At 35.8% G+C, this 11309-nt stretch overlaps 1 protein-coding gene across 1 annotated transcript; it reads right to left on the bottom strand.

Moving 5' to 3' along the window:
- Positions 1–9425: 9425 nt before the first annotated feature.
- On the bottom strand, positions 9426–10950 carry LOC132068428 (EPIDERMAL PATTERNING FACTOR-like protein 5). Its single transcript, XM_059462005.1, has 3 exons — positions 10790–10950; positions 10490–10719; positions 9426–9938 (listed from the first exon to the last, which is right to left on the bottom strand). The coding sequence occupies exons 2-3, from the start codon at positions 10623–10625 to the stop codon at positions 9730–9732; spliced, it is 345 nt and encodes a 114-aa protein (XP_059317988.1). The 5' UTR covers positions 10626–10719; positions 10790–10950; the 3' UTR covers positions 9426–9729.
- Positions 10951–11309: the final 359 nt, after the last annotated feature.

The following is an 11309-nucleotide window of genomic DNA, read 5'->3' as shown; positions in this document are numbered from 1 at the left end:
CAGTACGAACAATGTACTGAGTATGTAAGGCATATATCATAAAGTAATAGAAGTACAAGAAGACAAAACAAAAAATGAACGAGATAGGTAGTAAATTGCTTGCCTCTTGGCGGAACCATGCGTGCGTACGTGTAGCATATCATATCATGTATTCTTTGCGGGAACGTGCGGCCCGATCCATATTTTGCCGTGGAACGTGCGGCCCGATCCATTATCGATATAGCCCGCGTCCGAGCATCCCGCGTCCGGGACGATATCATAATAGGCCAGCTGATCAGGAGGCTATGCGTCTGTAGCATGTATATATAACATACGTAGCATACATGAGAGCCCAAATAAAAGTGCACTCTCTCGGAGTGACATAAGGTCGTAAACCTCCGAGTGTATTATAACATCATCATCATTAGATCGTGTCTGTGCTCCATGGCGTAACCTCCGGCCATATGTAATATAGCCCAGACCTAAGCTGAAGCCATATGCTTTATAGCACGGGCCATATGTAATATAGCTCACTGAGACACGAGCAGTGGTCATATGCTTTATAGCCCACTCAGTCTTGTCAGGGAGTCATTTGGAATGTTAAGCTTGAAAATCTTTCGGATTGGAGTCATTGTAAGATTCTTTAGGAACTATAAGCTTTTGGCATTTCTGGGAGTAAAAATAACAATATAGAGAATGACATACATAGAATCAACATGTAGGGATCATGCCTTTGAAAGAAAAAAAAAAAAAGGATAGCCTCACATACCTTTGTACCTCCTCAACGACGTCGACTAAGAGCTCTCCTTCCGACTTACGATTCTACATATAAGAGGGTTTGTACGAAGGTTAGATTGTTGAGGGCACACTTAAGTTTAAACTAAAGCGGATAAGGCTAACGAAAATTGGGCAGCATTTCGTTTGTTTCGACAACTTTTCCTCATATAACCAAACAGCTCCCAAACAACACAACAACATCCATAATATCATAATACGCAAATTTCCCACAAGTTAAACATTATTCAACCTCTAAACTCATTTCTGGAATCCTCCATAACCATAACTAGAATACAACTTCATACTGCTTTATAATTCGAGTCCTTCGACTACTTAAAATCCTTACTAACATAAATAATTGTAATACTCACCTTGATTACGTAGGGATGATCTTTTGGATAGAAATGCTCCACTTAAGAATAACTCCACTTGATTACCAAGGAGATTCCCAACTTCTGTCAACGTTTCGGATGCATTTACGCCCTTGATTCTACCAGCTTTTGGTGTTTGATCCTTTAATTTCCCTACTTGGATGTGTATTAGTGTGATATGGAGAGAATTCTAGAGGTTTGGAGAATGTTTGGATCGTGGGAAATGAGAAAAAGAAGGGGAAAACCGTGCCTTTATAAAATTAAAATTTGGACCCGACCCGGAATATACGGTACAATATACGGTCCGTATAATTTATACGGTCCGTATATTGGACCGTATGTTCCTTCCAGAATTCTCCAGAAATTTCACCCCTCACTGGAAGGGTTCTACGGCCAAACATACGGGCCGTATAAAATATACGGTCCGTATATTGGACCGTATAATCCCCAGTTTTGCCGATTTCGTTCTCGTCGCTTCGTTCGATCTCGAATCCTTATGGAACCTTCTTGGTACTCGTGCAACACCTCCTTAACGATCTAACGGATGTTATAACTCGTCCTTAAATCCTCGCTAACCATTCATTAATTCAATGACCACGAATTCTTTCCCAAACGCAACTTATACTTCACTTTCGTGACGAGCCTAGTTTCGCCAAGTCCGATAACCAAGGGATCTTATCGTATATACATTAAGGTTTCCAATCACCCTCTTGTAGCCGTGAAGGTCTCGTGTTCACCTTGACCGACGTCAGTCCATTCACGACGCAACGTTACGAAATGGCCGAGGTGTAACAATAAAACACAAGTTGTAACACATAACTTAGTTGAAAAAATCCCAACATGCATCTTAGTTGTTGCAACAGGTTTATTACTTGCTGGAAACTATTCAATAATTTATTAACAAATACACACATTTGTGATTTGAACAAGTTAAACATAAATTACCATGCTAAGAAACAATAACATTAAAATGTCATAAAGTTCCAACAGATAACTATTATTAAAGCATAATGCAATTTACAACTATGGAGCATTTAGGCTTGGACATGTTGTTTTTATGTGGCCAGTTGTTTTGCATAAGGAGCATTTGTTTTTCCTCGTTGGAAATGATTCCCCGATTCCACGCCTCCTCTTTGTCCGCCTTCTTCCGGGTTTGCTTGGATCAACATATGGAGGAGGTATTTCTCTCTCTAAAATCTCCAAAGGAACTTTTCAAGATTCTTCAGAAGGCACAGGATAAATTTCCTCACAATATGTAACTATGTAATTCTCCACCTTATAATATGGAGATGAGCAGTCATAAATCCGCCTTCCAAAGTCGTCACCATATTGGACACGAAGCACTGCCATTGCATGTGGACAAGGTATTTTGTCCAGGTTAAAAACTCTACAAGTACAAGATCTACTTTGCAGATCGATCGTTATCCTTATCTGCACCGTGACCGATGACGCTGAACTTGTAGTTGGCTATTTGATGGGCTAATAACTTGTTCCCCAAGTTGATAAATTTTGAATTTTTTTTTCAACTGAAGGAACAAAGATGTTTGGTGAGTCGATGAACTCCATACGCCTTTTATGAAATTTTTCTGCAAATCTCTTGTTTATGACATCAAATAAAGCAGTAATGGGAAATTCTCTTTCAACATTGAACATTGAGTTCACCGACTCAGCAATGTTTGACGTCATAAGATTATACCCATGAAAATAAACAATAACGTAACCCTTAACGTACAAACGATTATAGCTGTTGGAAAATATCAAACAGCTGCTTAAATGGGTTACAACAACTAAATGACATGTTAATGATAAGTGAGTTAATTGTTCCAATAGATGTGTTACTTGTTGGAAAAAGCTTCAGTTATTATCTCTGTGTCATACCAAAATGCAACAACTAAGTGAGTTGTTGGAACAACTAACTTACCTATTTCAACAAGTGAGTTAGTTGTTCCAACAGATGTGTTACTTGTTGGAAAGAGCTTCAGTTATAGTCTCTGTGTCATACCAAACTGCAACAACTAAGTGAGTTGTTGGGACAACTAACTTACCTGTTGCAACAACTGAGTTAGTTGTTCCAACAGATATGTTACTTATTGGAAAGAGCTTCAGTTATAGTCTCTGTGTCATACCAAAATACAACAACTAAGTGAGTTGTTGGAACAACTAACTTACCTGTTGCAATAAGTGAGTTAGTTGTTCCAACAGATGTGTTATTTGTTGGAAAGAGCTTCAGTTATAGTCTCTGTGTCATAACAAAATGCAACAACTAAATGAGTTGTTGGAACAACTAACTTACCTGTTGCAACAAGTGAGTTAGTTATTCCAACAGATGTGCTATTTGTTGGAAAAGTAATGTATGAATACCTATTTCCGGGGAAGAATACCCTGCTCCATCTGTGGAATCCAACAAGTTCAAGATGTTCGGCGGCCCCAGGGATGGTATCTCTGATTTGATTGAAATGGTCATTGAACTCATCTATATTGTACGATTTTGCTGCTTTATAAAATTGAGATATTACCTTCGTATTGTGAAAGGTGGTTCGGAGATTTTCCCCAAGGTGCTTCATCCAACAACCATAATGAGATAAAGGGAAGACAATTGAAACTGCCTTTTTGATACTTGGATGCCTATCAGAAATTATGCACAACTCTTTGGTATCATCTACAAAGCTTCTCATTTGTTCAAAAAATATTTGTATGAGGCATCACACTCCTTGTCCACCACACAAAATGCCACAGGAAAAACATGATTCTCTGCATTTTGCGCCACGACTGATAACAACACTCCTTTGTACTTGCTCTTCAAGAATATCCAATCGACAGCTATGACTTTTCTCATTTGCGCAAAACCAAGCATCCAAGCCTTGTAGGCTACAAAAAAGTACTTGAACTTCCCATTAGCATCAACCTTCAATGCCGTCTTATTTCCTGGATTTGCGGAACAAAGCATATAACGGTATGCATCAAGCACTACATACCCGTGCTCATGTGTCCCCCTGTCAAAGTTTTGCAATCTCCATGCCCTTCCAGACCTTCCAATAACTTACCTTACAACCCAATTCTGTGCGGAATGATTGGCTCATATCTTTTGTAGATGGGCCTTTACCGTCGGGAAACCTATCTTTGAAGTATTCACCAATGACTTTCGCTGTGGCGTGTGGATTATGGCTAGTAATATGCTCAGAACCACATGTGTGATACTTTACATAGGTTGTAATACAAAATCTGCGAACTTAAAAGCTTCCGCCTCGGCCACCACTTGCACTCCGGATGTACATCTAAAGCAATACCACCCTGTGATCGAATTAATCACCTTCTTGAGTGTAAAATCTTTCTTCAAGCAAGCAAGTTTCAACATAGTTGCTAGTTGTTCCTTGTTTTTGAATGACATTCCTTTATAAAAGCCTGTTTCATCATCTTGAACATGGCTGCACTGTGAAGATTATGTAGAACATGGTGTATTGCTCGCAACTTCGGGTGTAGGAATCGGCTCACCCCCACTTCCATTATTTGGAATATCCATATCCATATCCACCCCATCCAATTTATCATTTAACACATCTTGTTGGTCTTGACCCAATTATGATTCTCTACTGACTTATACCACGTATACCCTTAAAATGGGCCTAGCTACATCGTTCAAATAAGTACACAAACGATCTTTGATCGGTTATCTTAAAAGGCAAGACCCTCTGGTTTTCAAAAGAGCTATGCATGTAAGTGATGGCAAGATCTTTCGGTTCACAAGTTAATTCACAATAGGTGATGATTAAGTTCACAAAATCATCAAACACAACATCTCTTTGGACACTCATCGCCATCGTCTCTAACATGTGACTACCCTTCCATCGCCAAATATATCGATTGTTCTTCTCGATCCATTCGCCATGGCAATCAACACCTATTGTTATTGAGTCCCTCATTAATGCTACCTAAATATATTTTGTTTTTTTTTTAAAAAAAAAAGGTCATGACAGTATAGTAACAAAATACAATAACTTAATGACTTGTTGGAATAGATGAATCAGGTGTTGCAACAAGTGGATTACCTGTTGCAACAAGTATTATCCTTGTTGCAACAACTAACTAATCTGTTGGAGTCAGCTTCAGTTTTTTGAGTTCTGTTTAATCCAAAGACAGTCGAAGATGTCCAACAGATTAGTGAGTTGTTGCAACAAGTAATATACTTGTTGCAACAGGTAATAGACTTGTTGCGAATTCAACTAATCTGTTAGAGTCGCTCTGATTTTTAGTTCCATTTTAGTCTGTTGATCGGTTTAATCCGAATCAAATGGATCAGGTGAGTTGTTGCAACAAGTAAGATACTTGTTGCAACGGTAGTACACTACTTGCAACAACTCACGAAATCTGTTGCAACTTATTCATACTACGTATTTAACAACAATTAGTATAGAAGTTGCAACAACTACGTAATACGTTGTAATTGTGGCAAGCAACTACAATAGGCAATTGTTGCATAAACTATAGCGATTTTGCGAAATTACAATAGTTGTTGCAAAAATTTAGAAGCTCTTATCTGCCGACTTTAGCACTTATTGCAACAAGTACAATTGCTCATAAATTGTTGGAAAATCAGCACCAAAACCCAGATAAATAATTGAAACAAAATAGCAATATTTTACTTACCATATGAGCGGAAATTACTTCTGAAGTAATGCCCAGCCAAAAAATTGCAAAATCTGCTGGTTTCGTTTTTTTTTTGTTGAGCAAATTCTTCAAAATGCCGCACCAATGGAAGAAGAACAAGCAGGGGAAGCAGCAATACTTATGAAGTAATGCCCATGTAGACACTAACGAAATCCAGCCAAAAAAATTGCAAATCTGGTGGTTTAGTTTTTTGTTTTGTTGAGCAGATTCTTCAAAATGGCACAGCAATGGATGAAGAAGAAGCAGGGGAAGCAGCAATGGAAGATGAGGAAGAAGAATGGAGGGAGAAAAATAATGAGAACAGGCGGATGGAAAAGAAGAAGAAGAAGGAGGAGGAAAAACGAACCGAGGAAGGAGGAGAAGAACAGTGGAGGGAAAAGAGCAAAAACGGGTGCGGCTATTGGCGCCCCTTTTTTTTGGACCCATTTTGGTATTTTAGGGTTTATATTGGCTGGGTCAAAGTGTTAAAAATAAAACTTGGGGGCCAAGTGTTAAAAATAAAGTTAAGGGTCAAAGTGTCAAAATGAAAACTTTTGGGCAAGGTCAAAACCTCTTAATCACTAATCAAAAAACATCACCTCCGCTCAATAATTAAAACTTGAGTCACCTCCACTAAAAAAAAAAAGACTTAAGAGTCACTTATAATTAAATTGCCCTGCTTTCTCTTGACTCGAGAGTCTTTCGGAAACATTTTCTCTATCTTCGCGAGGTAGGGGTGAGATATGCGTACACCCTCCCCTCCCCAGACCCCCCTTGTAAAATTACACTGAGCATGTTGTTGTTGTGCAAATAGTTTTCGAATTATGTGCAAATTTTTGACCATTTTAAGATGAATTCATAACGAATCAAGATTCAAACCTCAAGCCAAAACATAATTTAAGCTCAAACTTCAAGGACGTAATTTGCAAAATTCCTCTAAGAAAAAAATCTGCTTCAAAAACTTCTCTTTTGATTCGAGGGTTTATTGGAAACAACCTTCCTAACCTACAACGGTAGGGGAAAAGGTCTGCATACATTATATCTTTTCTGAACGTCACTTATGGGACTACACTGGATATGTTGTCGTCGTCGTCCTCCAAGGAAAAAAGAAAAGGTGCACGTGTGAGTTTTAGTTTTTGGGTGGGTAAATAACATTTGATAGCATTGCTTTTTCCATAGGAAAAATAGGGGGTGAAAATACTTTCCGTTAAAAATCAAACTCCCTCATCAACTTTGAACAATAGTCATTCTCTTATCCTAATTGGCTTTTTGAAATTCCTATTTTACCTTTACATTATCAACTTGTCTTTTTTTAATTCTTTAAAATCATGATTTTTTTTATCTCTTTAATCTATGATACATTTTCTATAAAATAAATAAATATTATTTTCGATACAGAAAAAGAAAAGTAAGAAATACTAGTTGAGTATATAACTTAATGTTGTTCTATAGTGAAATAAATGAGAGGAATAAGAAATTTTTTATTAATAATAATCAAAACTCAGATATCTATTTTTACAAGTAAAAAAAAGTACAAGTAAAATAACATGTAATAATAATTTTATAAATAAATTTCAATGAAGGCAATATAAAATAATTATAAAAATAGAGGTATCTTCTATAATAAATTTTTGAAAGATTATCTAGTTATATTATAAATGGATTTTAAATTATAGTTTAAAATATTTTATTAATGACAACCAAAACTCGTTTATATATTGACAATAGAGAACCAGAGAGAAGTGAAATTTCCCACCCCGCACACACACAGAGATATGTAAAAATAAACGGCAATGTGTGTGTATATACTTAATGCATGTAATATTAAAATATCAATCATAAAAGGCAATATTTGATTTTGTGATAAATTCATAAATTGATTATTCTACTTATAATATGCTTTTAAATAAAAAAGTATAAATACCTAGGTTAAAAAATTAAATTTTATATAATATAAAAAGGTATTATATAGATAGAGAATTAAAAATGTCAATGTTAAACTAAACACTGCCTTGAATAAAGGGAGAGAATATTAATTATTCATAATTAAGGGAAAATTCGATTTTTAAAGAAAAATTGAGAGGTGAAAATGATTTTCACCCGGAAAAATAGGAGCGTGCAATTTACAGTGTACTGTGTCTTTACCCAGTGGAGACACACGGTCCATCTGTCAAACCATAGTTAGTGTGACTGAGCATCAACTGAGACTATCTAACTGAGCCCTACAAGTCTTCGAGCCCAATGGCCCACAATGAGACTTGTAGGCCCACACCTGATTGATTGCCATTCAACCCTTCATGATTAAACTCACGAAGCTGAACTAGTTTCACTCATTATTCAGCAAACCCTGCAAACTTGCTTTTATTTAGAGCCTGTTTGGATGGGCTTATGCCTATAAGCGTTTTTACTTGCTTATAAAAAAAAAAAATAAGTTGGGGTAATCTAACTTAACTTTTTTTTGGCTATATAAGGCTTTAGATAAATGTAAGTCAAATGGGCCCAATTATTTTTTTAAAGGCATTTTAAGCAAAATGACTTTAAAATTTAATTGTCAAAAACACTCAAAAAAATTTGAAAACGAACATAAAGCAACTTATAAGCCAATCCAAACAGGCTCTTAGTAGTAGTAATATATATTGTAATCATTTGAGCTTTGGGTGTATTGAAGTAGTCTCTCTGCCCTCATATGGTTGGTAAGATTGTGTATATCTTTTTTAGACCCTACTTATAAAATTAAACTGAATATGTTATTATTATTGAGCCGAGGTCTTTCGAAAATAGTCGTCCTATCTTGGTAGGAGTCAGGTCTGCGTACACTCTACCCTCCCCAGACCCCACGGTGTGGGATTTCACTAGGTGGTTGTTATTGTTGTTGTTGCATTGTTGTATTTATCTTTTGCAATCATCAAAATGACAATCCTAACTCTTTTCATTCCTGTAGAGATCTAGTAGCTTAGGTTGTTGGTTAGCTAAACTTTTATCTTATTGCTGAGGATTCGAATACCCACATTGTAATTCCCTTCTCATTTCCCCTTCCTCTACCCCCTATGTAGTTTTTTTTTTTTTTTTAAAAAAAAAAAAAAAACTCTCTCCATTCCATTTAACTTTAAGGTTACTTCAACCAGTTTAATAATAATAAAAAAAGTGTTTATCAAACATACCAAATGCTTATTATCAGTTTCAATACTTATATACAACAACAATAACAAGAATAATAATAAAATACCGAGTATATTTTCACAAGTGGGGTCTAGGAAGGATGACGTGTACGCAGACCTTATCTCTTCTGAACGTGCAAGTTCTTGACTAGCCTATACACTTCATCCCATACAACATCGTTGGTCAAACCACGCCACTCTATAGAACTAACCTTTAAGTCTCGATGACACATTCTTATCACATAATATACCGAACGCGAGCCTCCAATTATCCAAACACATAATTTATTTACTTAGTTATAAAAATAACGTAACTTCTAACACTTAAATATTTATCAATTATTTTAAATCAATTTATCCAAACAGGCTCTAAACAAATGGCGCATAAAGGAGAGAGAAACATAACAAGTGTTCCTTGAGAGCAATGAACAGTGAGCAAAGGTGAATAACACATCTCTCTGAGACTCTCAAAAAAAGAAAATTACGTTTCCAAGGTTCTGTCATTCGCATGAAAAAGAGAAGAATCAGTTGATACAACTATACAACAAACTGCTTCTTTTGACTTTTCTTTTTATCTTTCCAGAATCTTTCCGTTAAATAAGATGAGAAAAAAAAATAAACTTTACAAATTACAACTAAAAAAGAACTCTAATTCAGATTATAACAAATGGTGCTATACTAATTGGTTATGCATTAGAATAAGTGATTAATTAGTACATAGTGAAAAAAATTAAATACAAAGAAGAAGTAAAAAAAAAAATACACAAGAGTAATCTACTACTACTAGGAAGTATTTATTTTTAAGGCATGAAGAGATTGTTTCCACACTTGCACCTCCACGCTTCAGGGTAGTATTCTAAAGTAAAACTCAAACCGGGTTGAATTGAGACCCGAACCGGTTTACATGGTGAACACCTTCCACATTTGGATCGGCAGGCAGGTGGTGATGAACCTGGTCCACTTAGTCTTCTCTGAGTAACAACTCGCTCAACAACGTCAGACTCACCATCTATGCTTAGTCACCATGAAAAGATATATTAATTCGTTGTAAATTTAAATTAGTAGGATCAATAACTTTCAAATATCGTACTGTATGATTAAACAAAAAAAAAAATCAGAAGGTATCAACTACCCTAGTTTGGTAGACATATAATGAATGTGCATATATAATACCCCTCTTAAGCGCTTAAGTTTTTTAAAGGAGAAGACAATTCAACATAATATTCGAGTTATTTATCAATAAAAATATTTTGACGTATAGATTCAGCAAAAAGAATCAAGCCATCAGTGAGGAGCCTGTTGTAAACAATTTTCTTTTTGAAAGATGGTAAATTCACTAAAAAAAGATTACATTTTATACACTAGCAAGGTAAAAAATTGTTTACACTATCAGATCACTTAAAGATAATTACATGTAATCTTTTACAAAAAGTGAGATTAATAGCAAAAACAATAATGCAAATTATTAGTACAAGATAAGAAAACAAGTTAAATTACACTCATAATATTACAATTCACTACGTTTTTGAGTATGTTTCAGTAAAAAATAGGTGAACTTACTGAGTCTTTGAGTGGGGTTGAGACGCAGAGCTGAAACAAGTGGAGTGAGCAAAAGGAAAGCTAAAGTGGCTATTGTTGCAAAAGAGAAGCTTGAGGGTGTGTGTTGGAGATGATGGTGGTAGTGAATTGCGCCCATAGCCAAAATGTAGTGAAGTTATTAATTATATACGGCGTTTTGCTATTAAGCTAGTGGATATGGAGATAGGAAGAGTTAATGCAAAACCTAAGAGCTCAGAGGAAGAAAAAAAATTACAGATAGGGAGAGTTAATGCAAATCAAGAGAGAGTTCATAGGTAAGAGAAGAAAAAAAGTTGAAGATGGGTTCTAAGGTTGGGTGGGGATTGGATTCTATAATTGAATGAAAGTGTGTTGCGGGTGAAGATGTCAGTCCTAGTCAAAGACATACACCCAAATTAAGTCTATTCATTTATTAAATGACATGAGAGAGAAATTCACTCGTGTTTGTTCGTCAATTGTACCCTTTTTTTAGTATTTAACTTCTTAAGTTTCACCGATAAGGGTCGTAGTGAGTACTCCTGTGCTCAAGTTTTCTATATGAAGTCAGATTTTGTTATGTAGTGCTTTATTTTCCAGTGTGGACTTTCTGTAGTGAATTCGCATTTAGTGGTATCCCAATTCATGTATAGATGAACAAGAGGGGGTTGCTTAAGCCCTCTCCACCTCCAACCTTTAGGTAGTGAGTTCGAGTCACCACAAAAGTGAAAGGTTAGAAAGCTCATTAGAAGAGGTAAAACAATAAATAGTTAAATATATGTATCCGATGACAATATTTTCTAAGCTTTAACTTATGAATAGTACT

This window comes from Lycium ferocissimum, chromosome 1 (genome assembly GCF_029784015.1).
Source record: "Lycium ferocissimum isolate CSIRO_LF1 chromosome 1, AGI_CSIRO_Lferr_CH_V1, whole genome shotgun sequence".
Lineage (NCBI taxonomy): Eukaryota > Viridiplantae > Streptophyta > Magnoliopsida > Solanales > Solanaceae > Lycium > Lycium ferocissimum.
This window is presented reverse-complemented; position numbering and strand designations above follow the sequence as displayed.